The sequence below is a fragment of the Festucalex cinctus genome, chromosome 13 (assembly GCF_051991245.1).
Source record: "Festucalex cinctus isolate MCC-2025b chromosome 13, RoL_Fcin_1.0, whole genome shotgun sequence".
Lineage (NCBI taxonomy): Eukaryota > Metazoa > Chordata > Actinopteri > Syngnathiformes > Syngnathidae > Festucalex > Festucalex cinctus.
The window spans coordinates 882,743-896,267 of record NC_135423.1 but is presented as its reverse complement, the minus strand read 5'-3'; the positions used below and the strand labels follow the sequence as shown (position 1 = coordinate 896,267).

At 44.9% G+C, this 13,525-nt stretch overlaps 2 protein-coding genes across 3 annotated transcripts in view; one reads left to right on the top strand and one right to left on the bottom strand.

Annotated features, from left to right (window-relative positions):
* spred3 (sprouty related EVH1 domain containing 3) overlaps positions 1–5,574 on the top strand; it is a 12,067-nt gene extending 6,493 nt beyond the window's left edge. Inside the window, exon 7 of the mRNA XM_077542208.1 lies at positions 5,043–5,574. The gene's annotated coding sequence lies outside the window, so the exon portion shown is untranslated. The remainder of the gene's footprint in view (positions 1–5,042) is intronic.
* On the bottom strand, positions 3,943–13,525 carry dhx34 (DEAH (Asp-Glu-Ala-His) box polypeptide 34). Of its 2 annotated transcripts, XM_077542206.1 has the most exons (17): positions 13,431–13,525; positions 12,411–13,114; positions 11,183–11,497; positions 10,853–11,110; positions 10,650–10,752; positions 10,185–10,402; positions 9,004–9,178; positions 8,739–8,932; positions 8,542–8,643; positions 7,480–7,755; positions 7,205–7,378; positions 7,019–7,121; positions 5,936–6,033; positions 5,256–5,507; positions 4,990–5,175; positions 4,771–4,915; positions 3,943–4,176 (listed from the first exon to the last, which is right to left on the bottom strand). In XM_077542206.1, exons 2-17 carry the CDS (start codon positions 13,095–13,097, stop codon positions 4,034–4,036), a joined length of 3,429 nt encoding a protein of 1,142 aa, XP_077398332.1. In that variant the 5' UTR covers positions 13,098–13,114; positions 13,431–13,525; the 3' UTR covers positions 3,943–4,033. The 2 variants fall into 2 exon arrangements, with proteins under 2 accessions (XP_077398332.1, XP_077398330.1); XM_077542204.1 differs by having other exon boundaries at positions 12,411–13,525.

Genomic DNA, 13,525 nt, shown 5'->3' with positions numbered 1-13,525 from the left:
GAAGAAATTATCCAAATAGACCGGTAACAGATGATGCAGATGATGTGGTGCTGTTGGCTTCATCCAGCCGCGATCTCTAACTCTCACTGGAGCGGTTCGCAGCTGAGTGTTGAAGCGGTTGGGATGAAGATCAGCACCTCCAAATCCGAGACCATGGCCTTCAGTCGGAAAAGGGTGGAGTGCCGTCTTCGGGTCGGGGATGAGATCCTCCCCCAAGGGGAGGAGTTCAAGTCTCTTGCCGTGTTGTTCACGAGTGAGGGCAGGATGGGGCGAGAGATCGACAGGCGGATCGGTGCAGCGTCTGCAGTGATGCGGACTCTGTATCGGTCCGTCGTGGTGAAGAAAGAGCTGAGCCAAAAGGCAAAGCTTTCGATTTACCTGTCGATCTACATTCCGACCCTCACCTATGTTCACGGGCTGTGGGTGATGACCCAAAGAACAAGATCCCGGACACAAGCGGCCGAAATGAGTTTCCTCCGCAGGGTGTCCGGGTTCTCCCTTAGTAAGAAGCTCGGTCATCCGGGAGGGACTCAGAGTCGAGCTGCTGCTCCTCCGCGTCGAGAGGAGCCAGCTGAGGTGGCTCAGGCATCTGGTTCGGATGCCTCCAGGACGCCTCCCTGGAGAGGTGTTCCGGGCATGTCCCACCGGGCGAGGGGCCCCGGGGACGACCCAGGACACGCTGGAGAGACTATGTCTCTCGGCTGGCCTGGGAACGCCTTGGGATCCCGCCGGCCCTGCGGCACGACCTCAGATAAGCGCTAGAAGATGGATAGATGGATAGACTGGTAACATTGGTCACACATTAGGAGACCCCATCCTCGCCTCGCCTCGCCTCAGTACTGCCCGACACAGGTTGTGGTAAAACGTGGTACTACACTGAAGGTGTCATGCAAAAGTCAGGCTTGCAGAAGAATTTAAAAAATAATAACTAACATGGAATTGTTCAAATGTTCCTAAGTCGGGGAGTGTCTGTAATTGGTATATTTGATTAAATGTGACAATGAGTCCCCACCCCAATGGCACACACACTCACAGGAGGTCCTTGAGGGGTTTGGTGTTAACTCGTGTAGCACCGACAGACGTTGTTGCCCTTTACCTCCGAATTTACCTCACAGCGGGGCAAAAATAAAGCGAGCGAGCCTTGGTGAAAATATCAACAAATGCATGAGGACAATTATTAATAAGGGAAAAGTTGCAATGAGAAACACTAGACGATAACGAACGCGTATTAAAACACTGTCACATCCTCCCATTGAGTCGCCACCCCGGCCCAAAGAAACCCGACTAACCTAATCCGTGGACGTGTCAATGCGTCCACCCAAAAGATGGGAAAAAAAAGTGCAATGAACAATGTATTTAAAGAGTATTTTTGTACGTGACGTGAGGAAAGTGTCGTGTGTTATTGTGACCAATCGGAAGGGGCCGCGACATTAGCTACGCCAACAGAATCCAATCAGATCAAGTCTATCAAGCAGTGCTTCCCACACAATATGAAGCAAAAAAAACGTTATATGGGGGAGCAGGAACGACCCCTGCCGCCAATAGAATAAAAAAATTAAAATAATCTGCGTGGATAATGCCCCCAATAATATTGAGAAGACAAGATGGCGACGCTTTTGTCTAAATGAAACTCTTCAGCTCACTTTAACATAGATCCTTAGCACCAAGATGGCGTCAAAGTCATACTTTTATTGCTCTAGCTTTAATAAAGAGTTTTTCAGTGAACGAGGAACGATCGGTTCTCCCCAAAAGAAGAATTTGCAAATCTCGTCTCAGTTTACTCACAAATTTATTGACCAAGTGTGAGATTTATACTTGAACACAAATCTATGATTGTACTTTATGAATTGTAAAGAGAAGAACAAAGATATACTAATTGGAGAATAAAATACACATTTTTGGACCTATAAGTGAAATTGGCACACTTGGTCGGGAATAGCTGCTACAACTAGCGGCTAAAGTTACAATAATAATAAAGAACATCATAATAATAATAATGCCCTGCGATTGGCTGGCAACCAGTTGAGGGTGTACCCCGTCTACTGCCCGAAGTCAGCTGGGATAGGCTCCAGCACCCCCCGCGACCCTTGTGAGGAGCGAGCGGTAAAGAAAATGGATGGATGGATAATAATAATAATAAACACGTAATGTTTGTATTTGGCATTTCATTTGATTCTCGAGGCGTACCTAATAAAGCGGCCCGCTGAGCAGCAAATGGCGGCTTCATGCGAGCTTTGAGAGACATACAAGCTGCTACTTGAAAGTCACGCTCCCACTCATGGTTTGGTTTTTTTCCCCCCTCCACTGCCACAGTTACACTTTATATTCACGTGGCCATATATATATATATATATATATATATATATATATATATATATATATATATATAGGTGCATGTAAATACATTGGAATATTATCATAATAAACTTAATTCCTTTCAGTATTTCAATTTCAAAGTTCAAAGTGAAATTTGTACACAAATGTAATAATAAACATGATAACATTTATTTTCTACCTATTTTCTGAGCTATGGCAAACATGATTTGAAATATACCTGTTGTGTAATATTTTTTTAGATTCTTCAAGTTCTGGGAATAACTACAACTGTGTATAGTGAAGCCTATATAATATATTGTACAAATTTCACTTTTTGATAATTCCATTTGAACTACAGTAATAAATGATGTTTTCCACTCTATTGACATGCACTTGTGTCGAGGCACATTTTCACCAAGTGGGACTGAAAAACGGGCTTTTGCGGCCTAGAATTTTGCGGAATAAAATGCCAGCAGTACCAAACTACTTTACAACCTCGTTCACGCGCCACAAAATGGCAACATCGTTGGGAAAAAATCACCACCACACATTAACAGAAGCCCAGAGGTGTCGTTTGAGAAGGAGTTCATGGGTAAAAAAAAACCCCAAAAAACCTGTATTTATATAGTGCATTTTCCTGAGTGAAAACGGAAGACTTTACATCTCCCTTTGCTCTAAAAATATGAATTTGTTATCATATGACATTACAACTTTGGGTTGAAATAGGCAACTTTAAAAGTTATGTAAAAATGGTGGAAGGATAATGAGGAGGTCTTTGGAAAATGACAGTCACGTAAATATAGCCACTGTGCTTTTTTTTTTTTTTTTTTTAATCTTCTTTTATGTCTTATTTCTGCATCATGACAATGAAAAGTGTGAGCTGAGATGGGTCCGGAAAGTTCCTCCGTCTCTCCCGACCGAAAATGTAACGCATCCACATTTGGGTCCGATCGGAACGAGTCGAAAGCCGTCGGTTGGTGGAGTGTCATAAATTCATCACCACAACAACAGCAACAGAAAATCACAAATCGTTTGCTCCAGGAAACAAAACTGCCATTCCACCGCTCCCCCCCCCAACAGACACGCGCACACGCACACACGTCCACTGGCTGACTTGAAAACGCAGATGGACCAAAGCCGTTAAAAAAAAAAGAAGCCATTGTGCACACGCGCGCGCACACACACACACGTTTGTTACTTCCGCTTGACACACGTAAGATGGCGTTCCTGTCCACACACTCTCGCCGACCCCCCCCCCACCTCGCCCGTTCTTACATCTTAATAAATGTGCCTTTTGATTTGAGTAATCAATACCTTATGATTTACCTGAGTAACTCTGTATTCAGTACTGTTGACCTTATTTCATTTTCTGCCAATGTGCATATTTCCAAATGTATTTATGATTATTATTATTTTGAGTTTCAAAGTAATTAATGAGATATGATCCGTTTTATGATTTATTTATCGCGATATTTATTGAGATTCTTTTTGGGGGTTTTTCTCCCTTGAGGCAAATTTTTTTTTTTTTTTATCTTCCGTGCTGTCTTACTTCTGACTTTGTGCCAATGTGCTGCTTTGAAGGTGTTACATATCGTGGGTTTGTATCATTATTAAACCCTCACTCTATATTTTAAACGCTTGAAGTTCATTTCTTCACCTCGATGACACCGTGGTTGCTTTTTTTGTTTTTTTGCAAGCAAGCAAGAAGCCAAACGAGTTACTTAGCAGAGCACATGTGCTGCCTTTTGTGCTTGAGGATGTCCGTGGACGTCAGCGTCAGGTCTTGGTCGCAAACGTCGCAGTGGTAGATTCGGCACAGGCTGGACGAGGAGGAGCTTGGCTTCACCACATCATCCGCCCCTAATGAGAAAACACAAAACACACTAAATAATATTGAAGTACATAGCACTAAAGGGAGATTTAAAAAAAAAAAACTGAGCAAAAATATTGCACTCTAAATTGTCCTTTTTAAGAAATATCTTGATTTAGTAAATAAAAACACCATTCTAATCATCAAAAAATAATTATTTTATTTGTCAACTACATATAGAATATTTGGTAAAGGGAAAGTCAAAAAAATAAATAAAATAAAAAAAAATTTGATAATATGTTATGTGTGACCTCACTAGTCTAAACATGACATTCTGATGAATATTACTTTTGTGGAATATGAGTTATGAAGCAAAAGCCAGCCCTTTTTATCCATCTTGCGGGTCGACCATTTTGCCACTTGCTGCCGAGTAAAGATGACATCACAGTTGCTCAGGTCCCAGGTGACAACCAATCACAGCTCACCTGCTTTCTGAAGCTGAGCTGTGATTGGTTGTTACCTGGGACCTGAGCAACTGTGATGTCATCTTCAGTAGATACTAAAATATGCGCATACGATAATCTGGTGCGAATACGTTCGTTTTGAGTTGAAACCAGGAAGTGGTCGAATGCGGCCCCGCCCACCTTCGTCCTGCTCCTGTTGTTCCCCCGCCGGCCTGCAGGTGGTCTCGTGCTGCAGACGCTCCAGAGGCGTCAGCGGCATGTAGAGCTCGCAGTTGGGACAGTTCCAGAATGTCCTCAGGCACTCGCTGTACAGGTCCCTGGAATCCTTGTCATGCAATGGGAAAATAAAAAGTCAATTTCTGTGAATTAGCACAAGACGAGCGCAAATGTGTAACTTACGGTCAGACAGTTGTAGGTGAAGAAATTGGTGACGCGCAGTCCTCCCTTGACAGGGTCCGGTTTGGCCTCGGCGCCCGGGAACAGCGGCGTGAGACCGGCGCCGAGGGAAAGATCCGACTCGGCCCGGGGTCCGACGTAAAGGTTCTGAGCGTGGAGGGCGGAGAGACGCTGCAGCGTGTAGCTGGTCTGAAGATGAGAACAGGAAGGATTGCTACAAAAACGAAAATCTATCTGAGAAAAAGGAGAATTTTGGGAGACGACTGCACCTCGGTGTACAGCAGGAAGCGGACCAGGCGCTCGCTTAGCTTGCGCATGGCCTTCCGGGACACCTCGGCGGCGGGAGTTTTCCCCAGCTGGGCCTGCAGGAGGCGCTCCCACTCGGCCCGGAGGCCGAGCGCCGTGGACAGCGCCCTGAGGGCTTCCTCGGGCACCTTCAGCTGCAGCTCCAACCAGCCGTCCACCACCAGGCGGGAGCAGTCGGCGTTGCTGTCCAGAGAGTTGGCCACCAGCAGCAAAGCCTGGCCATGGAATTTCCACGTGATTGGCAAATTGTTTGCAAAATTAGAGGATTAGAATCGACAACCGCTGCTGCATACAAAATGATGAAAATTTGTCAAAAAACAAAGAGCGGTAAAATGACACAAAATAAAGAACTTTTTATTTTTAGTATTATTATTAATTCAATCTCTGGTCTAATAACCTTATTTAGCGATTGATTGAATTATTTTTTTTATTTTATTTTCTGTTCTCATTGCTGCTGGACATGTCAATTTCCCAGAGGGATCAATAAAGTCAAGTCTAAGTCTAAATCTAAATATCAATACATTTAATCACTAACACAAAATAAATACATTAATTCATCAAATAAAACAAATAGCAATAAAATGCGATTGGCTGGCAACCAGTTCAGGGTGCCCTAAATGTTGTGTGGAACTTGAGAACTAACCTGCAGTGCAGGAACGCGCACGCAGTTGGACAAATACGGCCTGTTGGTCTCCAGCAAGGTGACGAAGGCCAGCAGCTGATGTTTGCTGCTGTCGCGTCCTTTTTCAATGGGGGCACATAAACAGACAACGTTAAGATTTGGACTCTTTCAAAAAAAAAAAAGGTTTTGACATCCATGATTATTATCATTTGCTTTTATAATCTCAGAAAAGCAAATGGAACTGAATGGGACACCAGTGTTGTATTATGAAAGTAGGGCTAAGCGATTTTAAGAAAGAAGAAAAAAAAAAAATTAATCTAATTGCGATTTTCCCCACCCCCCTCATCAATATTATGGATTGCTATTTAACTCAATTCACTCCCGCCATTATCACTGAAGCCACTCCCTTCGCTTCCGGATCTTTTACTGGATTTTGACTGCTTTAACAAGGCCAACAGAATATTGTGTTCTATTGCTATCAAAACATGGAACCGACCAAAAGAAAGATTAATGTCTCATTTTTCATTCGGAAAAATAAGTACATTTCTATCTGTTTCAGTTTTGCAGCAATTAGCATTAGAATATCTGCCGAGAAATGTGGGGAAAACCGCTTGTTGCAACATGGCCCTGGTCGAGCTCTTATACTCTGCTGCCACCTGTTGGCCGTTTTTGTAATTACTACCATTTTTTTCACCCATTCTCTGCAGTTGAGAAGCTGCATCAAAGCCTAATGTAGGGTCTTCTAGCATAAAAAAACAAAACAAAAAAAAAACGTCTAAATACGTCTTTGGGACACTTAATACATTTAAAATAGAACGTAGTTACACGTTTTTGGGAGCAAATGAGTTAATATGCATTTTTTTTAAGGTGTTCTTTCGAAGTTTTTTTTTTTAAACAAAAACAAGCAATAAATTAAGATAATAATGTTTGGTCTCAGAGGTTCAGCTTATGCACAAAAACAAAGGAAAGTGAACCATGAATTAATCCAACAAAATTTGCCAAGTGCAACTACTACGACATTGCGATGTTGATTTGACACATCTTATGCAGTTGTGTGGGCTTTTTTTTTTTTTTTTTTTTGACACCCGTGTTTATGAATCTTACCCGTATCCCGGACGTCATCCCGCACATGCAACACCTCGGGGTCGCTGGCAAACACGCTCGTGGGATGGATTATGATTCCCTGCTTATTCTTCGTATGGAACACCTGCGCCGTACCAGTCAAACGACAACGTTAAAAACAAAAGAAAAACCCACAAACAAGATGGCGGCGCGACGGTAGGTCTGGACCTGCTCGGTGTCCTTGCGGGTGCCGTTGTGCTCGTCGGGCAGGGCCAGCTGCGGGTAAAGGCCCCGGCAGAGAAGAAGCTTGAGGAGCGCTTGCTGGCGGGACGACAAATCCTGGCTGGCGTCGACGGCGTCCTGCAGCTCCGACACGTTGTGGCGCAGCTTGAATTTCACTTCCTGTTAGAGGAACCGCCAAACAAAATGACGTTTGGATTTGACACTCAAATCGCTTTTTGTTATTCGTTATTATGAGTCCGACCTGGGCGGAGGTCTGTTACCTGGATGTCCACATGGGCGGCGTCCTCGTCCTTCTTCTTCCTGCTCCTTCCCCGTCTCGCGTCCTCCGTGTCGGATCCGGATGAGAGCTCCCCGTCCTGGCCCTCTTCCATTTTGAGGACTTTGCGTTTGGTGCCCTCCTGCTGCTCGTGTTCTCTCTTCATCTGATGAAGCTTCCTCCTCTCCGTCAAGCGCTCGCGCCGCTGCTGCCGGTCGCCGCGGTCGTCGGCGGCGGCGTTGGCCTCCGCCTCCAGCAGGCCGTGGCTCCTCAGCAGCGCCTGTTGGCCGGAAGGAGCCGGATGACGTAAACGGGCGAGTCGAAGCGGAGGCACGGTGAAAAAAATATTTTCTCCCCTTGTCTGATAGTTTGCTGATTGATCACACTTAAATGTTTCAGATGAGCAAGCCAATTTTAACTCATTCACTCGCCGCCATTTTCACATTGCGCAATCCCGTTCGCTCCCGGCCGTTTTACTGAATTTTGACCGATTTTGCAAGGCCCACAGAATATTGTCTTCTATTGCTATAAAAGCATAGAACCTATCAAAAGAAAGATGAAAGTCTCTTCTTTCATCAGGAAAAAAAAAGTATGTTTCTATCTGTTTCCGTTTTGCAGCAATTAGCATTAGAAGAGAGCTAAATTTCATCAGTTTTCAAAATCTATTCAAAATTGTAAGTAATTTTTTTAGCTTTTTTTTCTAGATGGCCCTAGTTGATCTCCTTTGCTCTGCTGTCACCTGCTGGCCGTTTGTGTAATAACTACCATTTCTGCAACCGTTCTTTGCAGTTGAGAGGCTGCATCAAAGCCTTCTGTATGCTCTAGCATAAAAAAAAAAAAATGAAACTTATAAATACGTCTTTGGGACACTTAAAACATAAAAAGAAAAACATATTTGCACGTTATTGGGAGCAAATGAGTTTGCAAAGACATTTTTGCGTTAACTTGTGTCGTCTGTATGATATGAAGATTGGCTTGATGACACAAAAACAACAACAACAACAAAAATCATAAATCAAGGGGCAAATCTATTTTTCCGCGTCATTGTCGTTCACGACACGCTTACCTCGAATTGTCGACGCAGGTTGACCATCTCGTAGAGTCGCTGCTCCTCCAGACCTCGCCGACGGCACCACTTCCTGGAACCGCCGCCTCTCTCGCCCTTCACCTGTGGACAATCACGGAAGGATCCGTTCCACGTGCCCGCCGCACGAATCCGCTTGACGAGGCACACTTGCATGTTTGCTCTATTTGCCCGCTGACCTGCACCCACGCGTTGAACGTGTTGAGCAGCGTGAAGGGATCTCCCTGGTTGCAGTGCAGCGGCTGGCGGGCCGTGGCGCAGTCGGGGTTGCGCTGCGAGCTGCGCAGGAACGGCGACTGCACGCTGAGCGCGGCGGCCACCGTCAGCACCGGCTCCACCAGGTTGAACAAGGAGCCCAGCACCAACATCTTGCCTGGGGGGGGGAAGACAGGCAAAACTGGGCTCCCTTCGATGTTTATGGGGGCTTTACGAGATTGTCGCTACCGATGACGACGTCTACAGGAAGCTGGGCCAGCACGCCGCCGATGGTGGTCAGCTCGCACCGCTGGTCCAGCGCCCCCTGCTCCTTGAGGTAGGTCACGGCGGTCTGGATGCTGGCGGCCGGCGGAGGATCGATGAAGACAAATGAAAGCGGATCACCGAGTCCCATGCTCTTCATCTGCGGGGGGAAAACAAACAGTCGGGCACAAACAGGAAGTTGAGTGAACCGACGTCGTCGTAGCCCTTTCATTTATTTATTAATTCAATCTCTGGTGTAATAACCTTATTTATTGATTGATTGAATTGTTTTTGTTATTATTATTATTATTTTTTTTATTAATTCAATCTCCAGTGTAATAACCTTATTTATTGATTGATTGAATTTTTATTTATTATTATTATTATTAATTCAATCTCTGGTGTAATAACCTTATTTATTGATTGTTTAAATTTGTATTTTTTATTTTTATTATTATTATTAATTCAATCTCTGGTGTAATAACCTTATTTATTGATTGATTGAATTATTTTTTATTTTATTATCTGTTGTCATTGATGCTGGACATGTAAATTTCCCAAAGGGATCAATAAAGTCAAGTCTAAGTCTAAGTCTAATTGATGCCGAAATATTCCATCCATCTTAAAAATATTTTCACTATACTAATAATTCAAATCATAAATAGACAGTAAACCTCCCTGTATGTCAAGTTCTGAGCTCAGGGTACTTTTTCCCCTGAATTGATTTTGTCCGGTTTAATGGGTGTAATTCCACTGTCAATAACTGGAGGGCGACATACAATTTTGCACTAAATTTGAAAGAAGAAGAAGAATGAAAACAGGAAGTGAGCATATTTCAAAGCTCAGTCTAGTTTTTTTTTCTGAAGATTATTAAAAGTTAAACCCTCCTTAATCCTGCTTTTTACGCCTACAGAACACAATGGCCGTAGTTTCATTTTTTAATGTACATCTTGGGCGTGAATATTGATGTATATTGTGAGATGACAGTTGCTCTTTCTCAATATATTATGTTTTTAAATGTGTTTGCATTATTCTAAAAATGGTGTCAACTACTTTAAAAATACAAATGTACAGCAAATGCTATTAAAAAATATGATTTGATTATTTTTATTTTTTTTGTCGTTGTTGCAATCTGCAGTCGACAGCAGAGCCAGTATGAGGCACACCTGCAGAACCAGCGAGTCCAGCGCCACCCGGTGGATTTCCGGCACGGGGTAGGAGGCGAAGGCGTCGTAGTCGGACTCGGCGTAGAGGCGGTAGCACACGCCGGGACCCGTGCGACCCGCGCGGCCCTTCCTCTGCTCCGAGCTGGCTCGGCTGATCCAGAACTCCTGAAGACGCTGCATCTTGGCCTTCGGGTCGAAACTCATCTCCTTCACCTTGCCTGTGCAAAAATCAACAATAAAAAAAAATAAAAATTCTTCATTACGTTGAATTCAGGAATTTCATTGATGAGAAAGTAACTGTGTGCAGTTTTAAACGACAAACGATTATACATAATAATAATAAACTAAAACAGTAACAGATTGCATGTAATTGCCAGATTAAACAGACAGATTTTTGTGATTAAGTGGGGGACTTATTTGACTCAATTGTGAGTATTTTTTTTTTTTTTTTTGCATTCTGCCTACCTGAGTCGACGACAAAGCGCACGCCATCGATGGTGACTGAGGTCTCTGCAATGTTGGTGGAGATGATACACTTCCTCACACCAGGGGGCGCTATGTCAAAGACCTACAAGTTACAACAATTACAGAAGGCCAAGTAAAAGGAGAAAAAAAAAAGAAAAGCAAAAATAAAAAACAGATGTCCCAACTGAAAAGAGCGCGAGTACCTTGTCCTGCTGGGCCAGCGAGAGCGTGCTGTGCAGCGGCAACACGATCCAGCGGCGCGTGTGCGTGGCGTACACCTGACACGCCTCCTGGATGGCGCCGATCTCGGCCACGCCGCTCAGGAAGACCAGCAGGTCGCCGCGCTCCTCCGGCGGGTAGCGCCGGTCGATGGCCTGCAGGATGCGCAGGTACGGGCGCGGCTCCAGCTTCTCCGTGCGGGACGACGCCTGCTCTTCGGGGGGGACGGGCTGGTAGATCACCTGGACGACGGACGCGCAGTTGACCCAAAAAAAATCAATAAATGTCCGCCTGACGCGCGCGCGTGGGCTTACCTGTATGGGGAAGAGCCTGCCGGGCACCTGCAGCACGGGAGCGCCGCCGAAGTAGTCGGAGAAGAGCTTGATGTTGATGGTGGCCGACATGAGGATGAGCCGCAGGTCGGCGGGCCGCTCGGCCAGCAGCGAGCGCAGCACGCCCAGCAGGAAGTCGCCGTGCAGGTGGCGCTCGTGCACCTCGTCCACGATCAGCACCTGGTACTGCTCCAGCGTCTCGTCCTGCTGGATCTGCCGCAGCAGGAGGCCCTCGGTCAGGAAGATGAGCTTGGTGGCGGTGGTGCGCGTGGTCTCGAAGCGGATCTGGTAGCCCACCTGGAGAATAAGGATGTGACAATAAGGGCAATATCGTGATATCGCGATATTAAAACTGCCACAATATCGCCATTGTCATGCTCACAATATTTAAAAGGAACACATCGGTTCAAAAAAAGTCAGGTTGATTTCCATTTGTGCAGTTCTAGCACCCTTTAGTGGCTAGTTTATTCGTGCAATTGAATTTTATTAGGGATGTTTTGGCCTTCTATGTTTAAAATCTATGCTAATTGTCAGCTGAAGAGGAACCTAATTTGCTTGTGAAGCGATCAATGTGTTCTTGCATTTGCAATTAAGTGCCTCAATATTGTTATTAGAGATTGGAGGTGGTTTATATGCATTGCTGTTATGTACAAAAGCACAATATTGTGCTGTTTTTTTTTTTTTTTTAGTATGATCTATTTTTTTTACAATATTGTGATCGCCAACGCCCCCAAAATATCGTGATTATTATCGTATCGTGATGTTTGGATATCGTTACATCCCTACTGGAGAAACATGGCAGCAGGTTGACAGAGTATAAACGAAATGCGACCGGTTTGTTGTAGTGGGAAAAAAAATCAATGAAAAAAATAAGAGAGGCAATTAACTTACGAAACATGCTGAATTAAAATTAAACTGCGCTCATAAAAAAAAAAAAACATCAGGAGGTGCTGGAACTGCATAAATTGAAATCAATCTTGCTTTTCTAACAGATGTGCTGCTTATTATGACATGGTGGCAATTTTAATATTGTGATGTTGCTGTTATCGTTATATCGCTAGCCAGCTAGCTAGGCAGAGATAGCCAAAATAGTCTATCAAGCTATTTACCGTATTCTCAATCACTCTGCCTTAATCAAATAACATAGCATAGCATTAAAAAAAAATAAAAAATCAATTTTATATCCAAACAATGTTTGTAACTCACAGACCTTTGAGCCATACTGGTTGAGACTTTCAAAGCTGACCCTCTTGGCCAGGGAAATGCAGGCGATACGCCGGGGCTGGGTGCAGGCTATCTGCGAGAACCCGGCCGAGAGGAGATACTGGGGCACCTGAGTGGACTTGCCACAGCCGGTGTCCCCCGCCACCACGACCACCGGGTGACGCCGGACCAGGTCCACGATGCGCTCTCGGTACTGGCAGATGGGCAGGTTCTTCTGCTCGCGCTGCAACTTGGCCAGCTTGCCGAAACTCTGCCGCTGGCTGAAGTCCAAATAATGCAGCAAGGACAGACGGAAGTCCGAGATCACTTGAGAGTTCGGAGCCGAAGAGTCGCGCCTGCTGTGGTTGGGGTGGGATCGCCCGAGACGCTCCTCGATGTCTCGGGTCACCAGAGACACGTTGATGCGGTAGCGGGCGTCGTACTCCTCAGGAAGGTCCAAAGACCCCGTTCGGCCCCCATCTTGGACCTCGTCAAGGCTTGGACCAGGTCCACACATGTCTTTCTTTAGCTTGAACCTCTGGAAGCGGTCAAAAAAGGCCCAGAAGTCTTTATGTTCCTGGCTGCCGGCTTGGATGTAGTCGTTCTGACGGAAGAAGATCTCGTCCAGTTGCGCCCGGCAGTGGGGACTGTCCCAGTCCCAAGTGCGATTGCGGGACCTTCCATCGACATCCATCGAGCACGCTTGGCTGTCTGTAGGTTAATTTGAGTGCATGTCCTAAATGCGCATTTTGTTATCGTGTAACACTTCAACTACAGGAGACACAGCCCTTGTGTATTAACATACTTGGCCAATACGAACCATTTTTACTCCAATTAAATCTGCCAGACCGACACGAAACAAAGTCGCTACGCTTTAACGCCGACATAAACATAAGAAACTTCACTCAAAAAAACACGTTCCGCTTCATTGTAAAAACATTTTACGGAAATTAATGCGTCCGCTAGGTTAGGTGAACATCTAAATAAAAATATTTTAACATCAAGCGTAAAAACATCATACACTTACAGCGGATAAAGTCGATCTTGTTTTTGAATTTCTACGGAACGAAACCACGGTAGGACCAACTTCCGGTACGTCAATAGAATAGTCCGGCACGGAAT

What these genes read in the sequence shown, in the direction of transcription:
- dhx34 (XM_077542204.1), bottom strand. Translation starts at nt 13,097, where the DNA reads ATGGATGTCGATGGAAGGTCCCGCAATCGCACTTGGGACTGGGACAGT. An exon ending in TGCGCGTTCCTGCACTGCAG is followed by an intron (nt 5,508 to 5,935) that starts GTTAGTTCTCAA and finishes TTCCATGGCCAG; the next exon opens with GCTTTGCTGCTGGTGGCCAA. An exon ending in TCACCTACAACTGTCTGACC is followed by an intron (nt 4,916 to 4,989) that starts GTAAGTTACACA and finishes TTGCATGACAAG; the next exon opens with GATTCCAGGGACCTGTACAG.